Here is a 17,912-nt window from a genome sequence, read left to right as displayed (position 1 = left end):
AGCTTTTGACAGCCTCTATACAAGTGTTATTCAGCGATTCAATGTGTGGGCACACACTTATACAGCTATTATATTACTGTTATTCAGTAATAAGCGGCGTGGGCTAGCCCCCTTTGCGCCCAAACCTTCTGTATAACGTCTGTATAAGCGCTTATACTGACGTTATACAGCTACCTTATTCAGCATACAGTACGGAATGCTCTATTATTCAAACAATATTCAGCTACTTTTGTGTTACTTGGGTTACGCCTCGGCCACGAAACGCAGGCTGCGAGAGTGCACGCCCGACGCTGACGCAAACTAAAACAAATGTATGCCGGTCGGCGTCCGCGTAGAGCGTTCCGTGGCTCTCGGATAACAGTTGCACCTTGCAGGTTACCGCGTGCCGCTGTGGACGAGCGTGGAGGTGGCCGAGATGCTGGCGGTGCAGGCGCGGCTGCCGCCGACGCTGCTGGAGCCGCTGGGCATCGTCGTCAATCTGGCCGAGTACAAGCGCGACCTGCTCGACCGGCGCGTGCGTTGGGTCGCCAACGTTTCACCTCACAGTCAGTGCTTATATGTTAACCATATTTTATGTTAGTATAAATATACAGGTTATTTAATCAGAGGACCGAGAGTTAGAGTCAGAAAAACTAACTTAGTTAGTTCTTAGCAAACATTTCAAACTTTCCAATAAAATATATATTTTAGATTTTCATTTTCATTATTTTTATTTTTAGAAAAAAGATTTATCTTGTCTGAGATAATATTGCGCCTGCTGATGCTGCTCTGTGGCACTGCATTGGCAAACAATATTACAAAAAAATACAGTTTCAAGAGTAGTATATGTTTGGATGGTTGGATGGATGGTTGGATGGTTGGTAGTGATCTGGATTTGTGCCTGAGTTTAAACTCCGTCAAATCATACCAGAAATGAATGAAAAGTTTGACGGAGTTGAGGCTGACCGCAGTCATATAATTTGATAACGTCCCGATAGGTGTGTGGCGTCCTTTTAAGTTATAGTCAAGACTATCAGTTATCAGGTTATCACAGTAAAATAACTTCTTGTTTCTCAAAGATTTCATCGGGCTCGTTACCCGGCTGAATATTTAAAGTAACACTGTTTTTATGATCTCTAAAATACAGACCAATTGCTTTTTCACGCCATCTTCAATGCCATCGTATAGCGGGTCGGTGTTTACCGCGTTGTTTGTCCGGAGGTTCGAACTCGTCGAGTTGCGAAGAGCCGAGCGCGCAGCCGCTGACCGTGCGGACAGCGCACCTCGCCGCGGGCGCCGTGGCCGCCTGCGCGCGCTACTTCGGCCGCTCCCGCCCCACGCTGGAGCTCCACCTCGCTTCCTACATCAATGTACCGCTCTCTTACGTCGAATGCTTGAGAGATTCTATATTAACTGAGGCTATCATTGAAGATAGACATGATGTTTGCAAACGAAGAAGGTCCTTGAGGGACTCTATTTTAGCTGACGCCATTATGGACGACTCCTTTGATGGTTGCAAGCGGAGAAGGTATGAATAGTTGTTCCAGCAGAAAGTTTTGACTGCACTAAGATGTCTGTAATCTTAGTTGATTAATAGTCTCGCCAAGGTTAAATCAATATAGGTATGAGAAGCAACACAGATTTTTGATGAAATTTCATAAATTTGATTGTTATGCTCCCGAAAAATAAAAACATTGGGATTGCCTTTGGCGGATAGAAAATTTAATATTTCTGTGTATTGACCTATTGACCCTTAGGGCCGATACAGACGGACTGCAACCCGACTGAAATTTGTATGGGAACTGCACGCCGACTGCACACCAACTGCAGTCGGGTTGTAGTCCGTCTGTACCGACCATTAAACGCATGTAACATATTCGAACCTGAGGCCCTGTTTATACATATGTATGAGGACCTGTTTTTATGTCCAGATCATCTCAGGTTTGATGATCTCAAGGAACCGCCGCCATTTTGGAAAATGTGTTTCGTCCTTTAGAATCTTTAGATATTGAAAAATGTCATGTAGATACGAATAATTTGTAAGTTATTTGTTAATTTAGTGTACTTTCGTAACTTTGTCGGTTCTTAGTTATTTAAATTACTGTCGGTTATAACTGCTTCTACTTGTCAAATCCATTATTTTCACTTTATCATTAATGGTAGATTAATTTAATTGTTTAAGGTAAAGATAATTTTTTACTACACGCCCATATGAGCGTCCGCTAGCTGGCGCAGGTGCACGGAGCTGGCGCACGCACGCGCGGGTGCCATTGTAGGTAAGTAAGTAAAATCAGTCGCCCGCGTCCGAGCCTGCGCCAGTTAGCGTTGCACCACATCGCTCACCCGCTCCGTGCAACCGCGCCAGCTAGCGGATGCCCTAAGTTGGTACCTGCTCAACTTATCACATTGTCGGCGCGATTCGGGAGATGCATTAGAGATTCGCTAGATATGAAATAGTAAAGATATGTGACGTTCCACGGCAAAAGGTACCTTACGGCGGCTGGCGCTTACGCTATTATTAACGCCACTCCAATACTCAGCCTGGGCAATGGTCCCTTTTGCCGTGGAACGTCACATATCTTTACTATTTCATATCTAGTGAATCTCTAATTCATTTCTCCAATCGCGCCGTGTGTCATGTACTTACAATATTACTAGAGATATTAGTCGAAATATATTAAATTAATAACATGCATGATCTAGTTTTTATTCTGTTTTGTCCTACTAACAATCAACAAACAATTATGACGGAACATTATAATTTATGTCAATAATGCAGGAAGAGGAGCAGCCGCCTCCAACTAGACTAGATCAGTGTTCGCAACGCTTGGGGTGGCTGATATTAAAATGCTGTTCCCGGCGCCACCCGCTTTGACTGGCGAAGCGCGAAATATGGATGCCTCGCCGGAACTCGCCCGCTACCACGACGATGCGTTTAATATGGCTCTTGGTTGCCGATGCCTATACTGTTTCATATCAAAATATTGTGATATGGGTATGCTTACTGCCAGAGAGTCGTTTAATGTAGGAAAGTTGTAACGTCAAAGAAGAAAATGTTTTACAGCTGAAATCAATGGCACTGTACCTACTACGCCATTTATTTTGTGGCCAAAATATTGTCAAACACCAACTTTTGACAATCAAAGTATGTACCGCATAATGTACAGAGCCGAACAGCGCCATCTACATCAGCTTTCAATTTCGAAGCACATGATATAGTACCACATAGTACATTGTGCAACGACCCCCTCGTTGCACAATGTACTACTGTATACTATGTAAGTGAAATATTGGAAACGAGGTCTTTAGATTTAGACTTAAAGACTTCATAATTATGCTAATAATGCATCTACTTAATCAACTTCCTATTTAACTATTTATCTTTAAACGATATCACAAAAACATTAAATTACTGATTATTCATCTCAATCTTAGTCAAGTTATTATGTTATTAATCTTTAATCTGTTACTGTCAAATAGTTATGCAAAGCCATCTTAAATATCTGTACACTTCTCAGCAGCAGATCCGGAGCGAAGAGTACAGGGAGAGCCCATTAAAAGTAAAGAGAAGGATAAAATTTAATTAAACGCCATTTGTAAGCGATGCCGTCATGTCGCCGCAAACACACCGCAAAATGTTAACAAGTTATAAAAATTATGAATGAACGTCAGGCAGACGAGGGTCCAGCGAGGTACGCCGCGGGGCGAGGGGGACAACAATGGATGATGCTTTGGGGTATCTACCCAATAAAAACTTGACAAATGGCGTTTCATAATCGCGTTGCATTCCAAGCCTCGTCACCAGGATATGCTTCGTTTTCCCTCGGTCGGAGGATAATGCTTCAGCCTATGTAGATGTAATTCTACATATAACATACGAGGTGTATGTAGGTAGTGTTACCCTGCTTGTATCATGTATAGTTGAATTATCGAGAAGATGGAATTGCATTTGTAGTGGTTGTATGCTGATAGTACAAGAAAATAGAAAATTCAAATATAGAATGCCTGTAAACAAACAATACTACTACATATGCAATTCCACGCTCTCGATGATACGACTATAGGAATGTAGGTATACTATACACAGGTATACTACACATAGTATCCTCGTACTTATGTCATTGATTGGATTAATAAACGTAAATGAAGTACAGAGTCGAGCAAGTTAAACTAGTTAAGTAATAATTAGGTAGGTATGTCTAGAAAATTCCGAAGCTGTTATTCCTATGCACTATGCAGTGCTCTTCTAATCACAACATAATATTTATAGATATCGTAATTAATACACCTAATCCAAGAAAAAACGATTGGGTACCCTACTAAAGTGGAATTCGTTTTCGCTATAGTACCTACTCGTATGCACATCGATATCTGCGCTCATCACATTAAACCAATAGACGTTTATCATAGTTTATTCTCACATAAAATTGCTTTGAGGTCGTAAAGTGAGTGGCGGGGTTATTACCCACTAGTCTCCGGAAGAATGCCCGGTTATAATAATAAGGGTGGGTATTACAGCCACCAAAATATTGTGTGGTGTCACCGTGCGTGCCCCTGTTCTTACAATATTATTAAAAATAATTTCTCATTTTTATTGCCCTCTCTTAGTTGTAGTAAGCGGGGTAATAAATGACTTTGCTATTATTATGAGACGGTGTGCTACAGTCACGATTGCAGTAATTGATATTTTACTTTGCTAACATGACAAACGCATTTTCCGATTAGCTTGGACATGGCTTACTCTTAAAATAAGCCTTATAAGCTTACCTGTTGTAATAAAGAATGTTTATGTTTATTTATTGTTCAGAGCCAACATATGGCTATAGTTAAATGTGGTTAGAATAACTTACCTTTGTTTTTTGTGAAAACACGTTTTACCTAGTTTTCTGCACACCTTTTAGAACAACAATGACGCTCTTTCAGAGCATGAGAAATGAAAATAGTTATCTATTTTCATTTCTCATGCTCTGAAAGCATGAGAAAGCAAAGCAAAGCATTTCAGAGCATGAGAAATGAAAATAGATAACTATTTTCATTTCTCATGCTCTGAAAGAGGGTCATTGTTGTTCTAAAAGGTGTGCAGAAAATGATACGTTTCTGCACTAGAGCATTTTAGGTTCCAAGTACGATTTTATAATTTTCTTACGATAAGTAATTGAAATTTGGGTATTAATGGATTTGAATTTCCATTCTGATATTTGACTCCCCATTCCATAAATAACGATACTTTTGCCTAAATTGTTAATTGACAGTACCCTAAAAAAATACCACCTATAAAAATTTATACTGTCATGTTTTAAAAAAAACACATGAATTTTACTTTCCTCGTATTCGAAATGAAAAGTAGAGTGTTTAACTCGGGTGAAAGGCATCGTTTCAGCCTCGGACTATTGGCGCTCTCACTGCGTTCTAGCGCCAAACTACCTCGGCAAAAATGAGTCCCTTCATCCCTTGGTTAACAATCTACTATTCCCGTATCGCCTCAGTGACAATACGTTTTCACTAGTTTTCCGTATGACCTCGGTGAAAACTAGTTTTAACTGGGATTTTTCAGATTTGGACTAGCCGTTGCATGTAACATAAAAAAACTATTTTTCTAGGTTCACATTATAAAATAATTAAAGTTGGTTCTGGCGATTTTTGGTCATTGTTAACCTGTATAAACTAGAATTTCTTAACTAAAATTAATTTTGAATAACAAGTAAGTCTTCACTATTAAGGGACATTCTGAGTTTTACCGAGAGCAATTTCCTCCCGCTTACGCTCCGGCTGTGGAATGGGTTCCCTGCCGAGGTTTCACTGAGGGGCTACACTACAGTATGAGGTTCTTCAAAAAAGGAGTGTACATGTTTTTAAAGGATCGGCAACGCGCATATAACACCCCTTTAGTTGCAGGCGTCCATAGGCTACGGTGACTGCTTACTATCAGGAGGCCCGTATGCTTGTTGCCACTGTCGTGGTATTAAAAAAAATAGCGAAAACGCGTTTTCCCTGACTGGACATTAAAATTAGTTTAAACTAAGGAAACGTGTTTTCACAAAATACACAGTAAATTTTATTAGGGCGAGCGAAGCGAGCCCTATCACACTATTCGACAAACTATGCATTCTTGTGGTACACTTTACGGAAAAACTATCGCACTGTTAGGTTTGAAATTTAACATAGTAATTTAAATGCATGTCTGGATGTGTTATCAAACATAAAAATATCATTTTATAAACCTAAAAAAAAATAATAATGGAATAACACTTTGTAGGTGTACCCTTATTTTATCGCCAAATTTTTTGCAGAATTTTGTTATACAGAAAGTTATTCATAGAATAATCGAATCGCTCATTTTTGTTACAATTAATTCTGTTTCTTCGATTATTCATTTCAAAGAAACATATTTTGTAACTTGAGTAAAATTCAGAATATTTATTCAAAGATTTTTAAATAAAATAAAAGACTGAATTATTATTAATTGAATATTATTTGTGCGACACTACAGTTCACAGAATATTAATTTCAACTATTATTATTTTACAAAATTACCTTTCACATACTCGTAGTATTAATTATAATTGCTAAAAAAAGAGTTTAGGTTACTTTAGAGCTGCAACTTTTAAGAAAACGAACCCTTGCTGGAAAAGTGGGTTGGGTTAGGTTAGGACTGCGACCCCCAAGAAAACGAACGGTTGCCAGAAAAGTGGGTTAGGTTAGGTTAGAACTGCGACCCCCAAGAAAACGAATGGTTCCAGAAAAGTGGGTTAGGTTAGGTCAGAACTGCGATCCCCATAAAAACGAACTTTATCCATAAAAGTGGGTTAGGTTAAGTTAGAACTGCGACCCCTAAGAAAAAGAAATGTTGCCAGAAAAGTGGGTTAGGTTAGGTTAGAACTGCGACCCCCAAGAAAACGAACTGTTGCCAGAAAAGTTGGTTAGGTTAGAACGCAACCCCTAAAAACGAATTCCTTCCAGAGAAGCAGATTGCGTTAAATTAACGACTAAATAAATAAAATTCGACTAAATGACTATCCTGTATATTAAAGTTTGGTGAACCGTATTTATAAGAAGTGACTTTTCTACAGATCGATGATTCTGTGAAATGAAATTACATGAACAAATTGTTCTTGAAACAAAACTAATGTTTTAAATTTTTGGTGAAACATAACTAATTCGAACTAAAATTATTTGAAGTAAATATTCTATGTAAAGATTATTTTGCGATTTGAAATTACTTGTCAAATTTTCTGTGAAACGAAAATCTGCAGAAAAATTGATGGCAAAATAAAGGTAAACCCACTTATTATTACTAGCGCCATCTGTTAGAAAAAATATGAATTAAAATTCGTGCTAATGTACCTACTATGTGCTAACAAATCGTTGTTCATCGGAATTCATCGGAATAAAAGTGGGTTAAAATTTTGGATCTCGGTTTGATTCCCAATTTAGCAATTAAGTTTCTATGAATACTGGAACATTCAATCTTGCTGTATAATCACTGCAGAGATCAATTTACTCGTATGTTTTGTTCTGTGACGCCGATGAACTGATCAGTCATGTTGTGTTAGCAAACTTAAATCGGGTATTTTCAGTTCGAGAAACAGTTTAAGGCTGATTTACACGGTGCGCGAACTCTCATGCGATTTTAGTTACATTGCGGACTGTTGGTTACGTCCAATTCAACCGACCGCTCAAAAACCGCAATGTAATGAAATTCGCATGCGAGTTCTCGCATCGTCTATATTAGCAAATATTAGGTAATACAAACTTCAGTGACTTAGGGCCGATACAGACGGACTACAACCCGACTGCAACTTGTATGGAAAGTGCACGCCGACTGCACGCCAATTGCAACGTCGGCGTGCAGTTCAACAAAATGACCCAGAACCCTAGTGGAACTCAGGTTTGGTGCAACATAGGCACACGCTGTTTTAGTAGTTCGACACGTCTTGATGAGCACTTAGGACAGCAGTACCCAAGATAGAACTGATGCTTAACCCTGGCCTGAGGTACAGACCTAGCGGAGCTCAGGTTTGGTGCAACATAGACACACGCTGGGTTGGACATCCGACTCATCATGATGATCACTTGGTAGAGCAAGATAGCTGATGCTGAACCCTGGCAGTACCTAGTGGAGCTCGGGTTTAATACAACATAGGCACACGCCGCTGTTTTGGTCATCCGACTCGTCTTGATGAGCACTTAGGAGAGTAGTACCCAAGATAGAGCTGATGCTGAACCATGGCTGTACCTAGTGGAACTCAAGTTTGGTGGAACATAGGCACACGCTGTTTTAGTCATTTGACACGTCTTGATGAGCACTTGGGAGAGCAGTACCCAAGATAGAGCTGATTCTGAACCCTGGCCGTACCTAGTGGAACTCAGGTTTGGTGCAACATAGGCACACGCTGTTTTAGTCATTCGACACGTCTTGATGGGCATTTGGGAGAGCAGTACCCAACATAGAGCTGATGCTAAACCCTGGCTGTACCTAGTAGAACTCAGGTTTGGTGCAACATCACAACATGGATACACGTTGTTTTGGACATCCGACTCGTCAGAATCAGCACTTGGGAGAGCAGTACCCAAGATAGAGCTGATGCTGAACCCTGGCAGTACTTATTGGAACTCAGGTTTGGTGCAACATAGGCAAACGCTGTTTTGGTCATCTCACTCGTCTTGATGAGCACTTAGGAGAGTAGTACCCAAGATAGAGTTGATGCTGAACTCTGGCAGTAACTAGTGGAGCTCGAGTTTTATAGAACATAGGCACACGCTGTTTTGGTCATCCGACTCGTCTTTTTGAGCACTTGGGAGATACTCAAGATAGAGCTGTAGCTGAACCCTGGCAGTATATAGTGGAACTCACGTTTATTGCAACATAAGCACACGCTGTTTTGGTCATCTCACTCGTCTTGATGAGCACTTAAGAGAGCAAATCATACGTAATTTTATGTGCGGAGCAGCATGATTACCGCCAGTAGGCGTACAGACGGGATAGTTTTAAGCTCAATTGTGTGGTGTGGACGCAAAAATAAATTCAAGGACATTGGCTCGGTGACCCAACATTATGTAGGAAGGCCAGTTGGCTTCCTTACAAAAAGTACTGGCTACTGGGCGACCGTATAGGATGTAACTAGCAAAAAGCAGCGCTTTGTAAGGGCTCGCGGAGGTTTTCTACCTTAACGTACCGAACCGGTTGCTGTCCGGTACGCCTGTCTGTTACAGCTTTTACTTTGTCCTTTAAAAACGTGTCCAGACGACAAAATCAAATTGCCAATATCATCCACACGTAATATACAATTTCATAAGTGCTTATTACATCCTACACGGCCGCCCAGTACTTTTTGTAAGGAACCCAACTGGCTTTCCTACATAATGTTGGGTCAGCGAGTCAATGTTCTTGAATTTATTTTAGCGTCCACTCCACACAATTGATCGAAAAACTATCCCGTCTGGACACCTACTGGCGGTAATCACGCTGCTCCGCACATAAACTAACACACACAGTTCCACTAGGTACAGCCAGGGTCCAGCATCAGCTCTATCTTGGGTACTGCTCTTCCAAGTTCTCATTAAGACGTGTCAGATGACCAAAACAGCGTGTGCCTATGTTGCACCAAACCTGAGTTCCACTAGGTACAGCCAGGGTTTAGCATAAGCTCTATCTTGGGTACTAATCTCCTAAGTGCTCATCAAGACGAGTCGGATGGCCAAAACAGCGTGTGCCTATGTTGCAACAAACCTGAGTTCCACTAGGTACTGCCAGGGTTCAGCATGAGTTCTATCTTGGGTACTGTTCTCCCAAGTGCTCATCATGACGAGTCGGATGTCCAAAATAGCGTGTGTCTATGTTGCATCAAACCTGATCGAGTTCCACTAGGTACAGCCAGGGTTCAGCATCAGCTCTATCTTGGGTACTACTTTCCTAAGTTCTCATCAAGACGAGTTGCATGACCAAAACAGCGTGTGCCTATGTTGTATAAAACCCGAGCTCCATTAGGCACTGTCAGGGTTCAGCATCAGCTATCTTGGGTACTGAAAGTACTGATCTACCCAGTGATTATCATGACGAGTCGGATATTTGCTGAACTGCACGACGACGCCGACGTTTCGATTGGCGTGCAGTTCCCATACAAGTTGCAGTCGGGTTGTAGTCCGTCTGTATCGGCCCTAAGTCACTGAAGTTTGTATTAATTATGCTTATCTTTATTTATAATTTTAGCAGTTCCAAGCAATAGTAACACTAAAGGCGCCATTCATTAATTACGTAAGACCATTTTTGCCAGCTTTTGACCCCCTCCCTCCCCTATGTAAGAAATAATAAGAATAGGCTGACCCCGTCCCCCTCCCACCAATATAATTTATTTTCAAAAATATATTTTTATGAATGTTTATTTGTACCTGTACAAAGGTACTTGAGCTCGTTTAAGCTAACTCTGCACTCACTTTGGTATTCATCGTTGTTAATGGCGTAAGCGCCATCGACATTATTGAACTTGAAAACACCACATAGGTATCGTATTGTCTGAATACCCACAACACAAGCCTTCTTACTTAGTCAATTTGTATAAGAATGTCCAATATTTATTTATTTATTTATTACTAACGCCATCTGTTAGAGAAAGAAATAATTAAGATTAGCACGAATGTTAATTTATCATTTTGCCAACAGATGGCGCTAGTAGTAATACAAAGTGTTATTACTTTATTTTATTTTTTTAGGTTTATAAAATGATATTCTTATGTTTGATAACACATCTAGACATGAATTTAAATTACTATGTTAAATTTCAAACCTAACAGTGCAGTAGTTTTTCCGTAAAGTGTACCACAAGAATGCATAGTTCGTCGATTAGTGATAGGGCTCGCTTCGCTCGCCCTAATAAGCGCTTATGAAATTGTATATTACGTGTGAATGACAATTGACAATTTGATTTTGTCGTCTGGACACGTTTTTGATGGACAAAGTAAAAGCTGTAACAGACAGGCGTACCGGATAGCGACCGGGGTCCGGTTAGTATATTTATTTCTTGCTCTCACTTATAGCTGCGTCCTTAACGGACTTATTACGTACCCACTCGACCGAACATGGAACAAGCCTCGGACGGGATCAAAGTCGCGGTCCGGTACGTTTAGGTAGAAAAACTCCGCGACCCCTTACAAAGCTCTGCTTTTTGCTAGTTCTATGCGAGCGGATTCTCAGGTAGAGCTAGTAATGCGAAAGTAACTCTGCCTGTCTGTAACCTTCTAAAAACTAGCCTACTGAAATACGAGGGCTGGTCCGAAAGTTGTTAACTAGGTATGACGAATATGTGCGGGGCATATATGGTGCTTATGTTACGGTTATTACGCTATCAAGCTACGAGTAAGCTGGATTAAAAGTAATGCAAATCCCCAATGGATCGATTTGTTTACGGCGTAACACAGCTGGGGCTGGGAGTGGTCGGCATCGAAATGCTCCGCCCTAGTTGTACTTCAACTTGTTTTTATGATTTTCTCAATGCGACGATGTGGAGAATATTCTGTAACTACCTGAGTGCTATCTTCACATAAATTAAATACCTAACAGTTTTCGTTTTTATTTAGATACTTACCCTTTTTATAGGTTCGTTTATGGTGTTGTATATACTAGTGAATATAAGATTACTAAAGTCTATATGATTAGTTGCTATTTAATTGCAAACTCGATAATTCATTAATAATAAGCACATATTATTGTAAAGTTTTGTAGATGGTTATCTACTTAGATGAAAAAGGTGCCCATTGAAGATTTTTTCAGATATAAATTTGTAAGTGTTATTTTGTCGGTGGCAGTAGCGGGGCGTGTCCTCGGGCCGCCCGCCCAGCCAGCGCAGCCCCGCGGCAGTCGCCGCTGCTCCGCCACGTCGAGCGCGCGTTTTCGCGAAGCTTTCCCGGGCTCCCGCAGTTTTCTTGGTTTCGCTATACTACAGCCGGCGCTACTAAGGTAAGTTTAATTTATAACAACGTGGTGGTTTATTTTGTGGATTGTATCGATCGTACGGAATGTTAGATTTGGTACTTAAGGTTTGGTACATTGGTAAATGACTGTTCTAGAAAAAAAGTTTTGCAATTTATTTAAGAATTTCTTGGTTGTGCAACATACTTGGCAAATAAATAATTAGGTAATAAGGTAGGTAAGTATTTGTAATTTTACGTTTGCTATGCCAATTTAAACCGCTCGAGATGTTTTACGCTTAAACTAGAGCGGAAAAGTTTATATTCGAGCAGGTATCACACAGTGGAAGATATATTGGACTTCGAATCTCGATTACTATAATAACTAGGTACTTAATAAAATTTTTGTTCAATGTAATTCAGAAAACTACATGCCATAAGTATGATTTTTAGTTTTATTTTAATTAATATATACCTGTTTAAAAAACAAGGATTACGTATATTAAGCACATTAAGTAGTTGAATACAGTTGACAACTTTAACTCATAAAACTTTAACACATAAAAACTAAAACATATTTTTTATTTTGATTAATTTTTTTATTTCTTACTAGGTATAATTACTAACTTACTTATTAAAATAATATCTGGGAGACCGAGCTTTGTTCGGAAAACATATAAAAACTCAAAAATGCGCGTTTCCCCAGAGATAAAACCCCCATATAGCAAATTTCATCGAAATCGTTAGAGTCGTTTCCGAGATCCCCGAAATATATATATGTACATATATACCACGTGTCCCAAAATTCAACGATAAGCTGGCACCAGAAGATGGACCTGCTCGCTCATGACTACTCGAGGAAAAAAAGAAAAAAAAATATCTCAATTTATTATGGAATTCCAAGAAAATTAAAGTCGACACCCCTAGCGGTATTTTTAACGACCATGTCTACAATTTTTCAATTATATTTTGTTCAATTTTTTTTATTATTTTTCCTGGAGTAGTCATGAGCAGGTCCATTTTCTGGTACCAGCTTATCGTTGAATTTTGGGACACGTTGTATAAATAAATAAATATAATTTTTACGGTGGTTACGTTTACGACTTTTATTATTAAATGACTTTATTGTCATAGCCATAGTCAGGTAACTTGCCAGATTATGCTGTAAATCAAGGATAATTGAAACTAATTTATAAGCATGAGCTTAAAAAACAATTAAAAAAGCAATTTATTATTAAAGTATAGGTTTAGGTTGAATTCTGATTCTCTATTTTTGTATTGGATTTTTTTCTTACATCCGAGTGGAAATAATTCATTTAAGAGGGAAGTATAGCTACTGACAAAAGTTAAATACATACTTTTTTCATACAATTTCCATTTCGTCAGAAAACGTTTTCCACTAACTAAATCTTAACATATCAATTTGATTTTGATGTCGATCGCTAAAGCATAATATATTCTAGGTTTATAGGTTTCGCTTTTTTTAATTTTTTTTTGTATCTATTGCAAATTTAAAAAAAAGCGAAACCTATAAACCTAGTTTTTCATAATGATATTGATAATAGGTACTAAAAATCATGGAGAATGGAAAATATTTAAAAGTGGACATAGTAGTTTGTGTTACAAGGGATCAAAATGATATATTTCCGTCAAGGGCGTACCTACATTGAATCCTGAGCGTAATGAGGGATTCAAGTCTTAACGCCCAAGACGAAATAATTTTGATACCGTGTGACACATACTGATTTTCACATCAACTATGAGGAAATTGTTATGTTCCAAAATATGTATTATTTGACAAAAAAAAAATAGTATGCAAGAAAGAAAAAATCGTGTCCTAGAACAGAAAAGTACAACTTTGATCCCTCCTAGCAGGGAAGAAAAGTTTCACTTTTATCCCTCCTAGCGGGGAAGAAAAAGCCCTTATTCGAATAGGTGCCGCGAAAAACGTTTTTTCTTTTTGTATGGACGATCACGTGCTTTACTTCCCTCTTAATGTATGTTAATATTCTTAATTAATTGGGTTTCTGAAAATGGACGTAAAATTATAATACAATAATCAGATTAAAAACATTGCCGATAGGAAAAGCAAACGGTTCAAGAACTACCATGCAATGTTCGATACATTGCTCACTACAAAGTACAATGATTCAGTCGATCGACCAAATACCGCAATGTAACGAAATGTAACGAAAATCTCATGCAAGTTCTTGAACCGTCTAAACGGGAATTTTTAGTCTTAGTCTTATTACATTGATTGAGATTATGCGCCTCTCACCGAATAGTTATCTTTATCACAAGGAAAATCAAAACAAAAATAACTTAAACTATACAGATACTGTAATAGTGATCAAGCAACAATAGCTTGGTAGCGATCTTTACATCCTGTATTTCTTTAAATTTTAAAATGTACTTATGTTGATTTTACTATTTTATTGTATAAAATTTAACTGTCCTGATAATACCACCACCATCCAACCAACCAACCATCTATTGGTTAAAAGAGTAAACAATAATATTGTTACTAACATATTGTTGTTAACATAATTATTATGTTAAACAATTTCTAATTTTCAGGATAAACTACAGTGGCTCTCAAGAAAAAGTATAGTTCGTTTGATAATGGGATTACGGCATCATTTTGTTGAAGCTTGATGGTAATACCATATTTATCATATAATTACCTACTGCAAAGCGAAAGTATACTTACTTGTGTGTTGTCAGTGTTTTACATAGGTCCTAAAAAATTGGAACTGTTCAAATGTAATCCATATACGGGGCAGCTTCGTACACTTTTACTAGATCTATATCTTCCGTTCAAGTTTAATTTGTTTAATTGCAACGGAATTCAGAAATCATAATAATATCGGTAAACAAGTTGTTTTATCCGCAAGGGGTGCACCGTACCTACATTACGAAGCGACCTAATACTACGATACCCCAAACCGATCAATCAGGAAATTACCTAAATCAGTTAAATCGTAAATGATATCCAAAAACCAATGCGTATTCATTAAGAAGAAAGGGGACGGCCCTTTCTCCATACAAACGTAGTCCGCAATTTGTCTGGATATTGACATTATGGAAAATATTTTTACATAATTTGATGTATATTAACCATGCCCCTAGGTTTGACTTTTTTCGATTTAATGATTATGGTAAAAATTAGGAGCGAAAAACAGATTTCATACAAATTTTTAAATGCTCCTAACTCTTATAAAAATTAAAAAATCTAATAAAATAAAACGTCCCCTATGTCATCGCTGTGGTTGATAATATCAACCACAAGTTGTTATATATCAACTTGATATATAACAAATTGTGTCAAAATATTTTCAATAATTTTAATATTAAGAGAGGAAAATGAAACTGACTATGTTTGTATGAAAAGGCGATTTCGCGAGAGTCCTCTACTTTTTTATAAACTTTATTAAATTACGTATTTATAAACTTGGGGATTTGTTCAGAAAAGATAAAACATTATTTTGCTAATTTAGTGAATATGTAACTTTAAATATGTAACTATTAGGTAGGTACTGTCAGTAAATACATTAAAATATGCAACGAAAAATTACTACCAGTGACACTCTTAACTAACAAATCTTTTTTTAAAGAAACCAGCTTTTTAATTTTCGTGGATATTTAATGCATATGAGCGAAAGTCTTCCACAAAAACTGAAAATGCTCAAATGCTCTTCTTGAATGAAAGAACCCTTCATTTTATTACTCTTACAACGCCAATCGATACTCATCCAAGAATTTTCCCGGCCTCTGCAATAGTAATACTATTATTCCAAATAGATTATATTCCAGGTCTGTAAGGACCATTGAAATCATGCCATGGTACGGGAAAATGAAGGTCGTAGTCGTAACGAAATTCAACTTTATTTAAAAAAATACAAGTAAGTACCATACCAACATGTAACTTAAAACTTAACTTGTTTTAGTTTCTTGCAAGATTCCGTCGGAAAACTTAATTTACTTACCTGATAAGCGATAAGCGCGTTTGTGTTCTTCGGATTAGCTGGTTATTTAATTGCATACCCCAGTGGTGGAAGTAGCAATGATTCTTATCGCGACTTATTGAAAAAGGGGCGGTGCGCATTCCTATCGGGCATAAATCAGGACCGTATTTCTTTCAACGGCGGCTAGCTCCTTTTTATTGCCCGCTTATTGGCCTATTACAATCTGATATATTGATGTCCGTTCAAACGGAAACAGCCGGATGGATGATTTGCTGTTTGCGTTTACGTGTTAGAATAGACAACGAAGAAAAAGTACAAAATACACCAATACATTGAAATTACATATACTTAAATGTACAATTTGTTTGATAGATTGAATAAAATCCATATAAATTGAATTTTACGTTAACAAACAATGTTCTCACTAGCGCTTGATATTTTTACGCGTGTAAGTAACTATATATTTTCAAGTAAATTCAGTTTGTAGCGTTATTTGTTATTTTAATATAAAACTTCCTAGTACCTGTCTACTTAGGTACCAAAGACTTTGTTAGTACGTTCACAGACTTTAATTGTTGATCCATTTAAGGTTCAAGCTAATTTGGTTGTCAATACAGTATGGATAAACCTGCATTGAAAACTTAAAGTAGGTACCTACTTATCTTAAATTAATAATAATTAAAAGTATTAGTAATGAAAAAAAAAAGAAAGCGTTTAAAAGTTAAGAACTAGAATTATCATTATTATCAATGTGGTAGTAAAAGAATAAAAATACTTAAGTATTTCTAAGTTAAATAAGAATTTCAGTAGAATATCACTTCCTTACGTAGGTACAAATCTAATTATAACTTTGTCAAGTTATGCCGAATTGCAATCTGGATGCAACTCACTAAGCGCCACTTGCATCATCCCACTAACCCAGGGTTAACCGCTTAAACCTGGAGTTACCATGGTTACCAGTACAATTTGACACTGGGTTAACCGCGATTAATCCCGGGTTAGTCGGATGGTACAAATGGCGCTGAATGGTATAAATTTACCTGGATTATTATTTTACTATTTTAGTATGAAAATATAGTATAATTAGATATACAAAACAAGTTTACATCTAATTCATAAGCAGGATTACGTTTGGAACAGGCGTTCCACCTAATGCACCATGTGTATCATTTCATAACGTTTACGTTAGTAGTATTAACGCGGGTTCCGGCCATACTATTCTTTTCTCGAGTGTTTACGTGTACCCACAATAGAATGGTAGCTGCAAGTAACGAGCGCCAACTGGTCTTCAGCTAGGTAAAGTTGCGAACACATCAGAATTTCAGTTAGTAGCCAAAGCAATTTATTGAAATTACTTGTAATAAAATCTATGCAAACTCCTACATTGCCTGGTAACTAATACGAGTAGGTACCAAGTTATTGGGTACAAAAATATGTATTTTATATAATCTAAAATAATTATTACTACTTTTTGCAAATATGAAATATTATTATTCTCTTTATTTATTTTTCGTCTTAAGTTAGGTATTTTTATAATATGAATATAAAAGTAAAATATAAAAACACTTACAAAACAATAAAAAATACATATAAACACATTATAAAAAAACCTAACCTAGGGTGCCGCCGGCAGCGGGGCAGGGCCCAAGCTGCCGGTGGTCAGGGCCGCAGAGTGAGGAACCGACGTACTATACGCGCCGTGTCCAAAATTACCGCCTTCTGCATCTGACCCTTGATCCAACCACCCAGCGAGAGTCTCTCTAGGTGTTGGTCGAGACTCTTCGCTATGAGACCGTTCGCTGACACGACTATCGGAACAATGATCGTCGAGTCAACATCCCACATGGCGGTAATCTCATGAGCTAAGTCTAGGTACTTGCTGGACTTGTCCTTCTCGGCCTTCACGAGATTCTCATCATGGGGGATGGTGACGTCGGCGAGCACGACCCGGCGCTGCGATCGGTCTATCAGCACGATGTCAGGCTTATTGGCGACAATAGTCCTGTCAGTGATGATAGATCGATCCCAATAGAGCGTGGCACGACCATTCTCGAGAACAGGCGC

The 17,912-nt window shown here is 38.1% G+C and overlaps 1 protein-coding gene across 1 annotated transcript in view; it reads left to right on the top strand.

The window, feature by feature from the left end:
• Positions 1–17,912, top strand: part of LOC134804793 (uncharacterized) — a 37,531-nt gene that overhangs the window by 7,172 nt on the left and 12,447 nt on the right. The window contains exon 4 of the mRNA XM_063778034.1: positions 375–545. Coding sequence (XP_063634104.1) covers positions 375–545 — 171 coding nt within the window. The remainder of the gene's footprint in view (positions 1–374; positions 546–17,912) is intronic.

This window comes from Cydia splendana, chromosome Z, assembly GCF_910591565.1.
Source record: "Cydia splendana chromosome Z, ilCydSple1.2, whole genome shotgun sequence".
In the NCBI taxonomy this organism is placed as follows: Eukaryota; Metazoa; Arthropoda; class Insecta; order Lepidoptera; family Tortricidae; genus Cydia; species Cydia splendana.
Note: the sequence above shows the minus strand (reverse complement) of the source record. Positions and strands in the feature narration are given on the sequence as shown.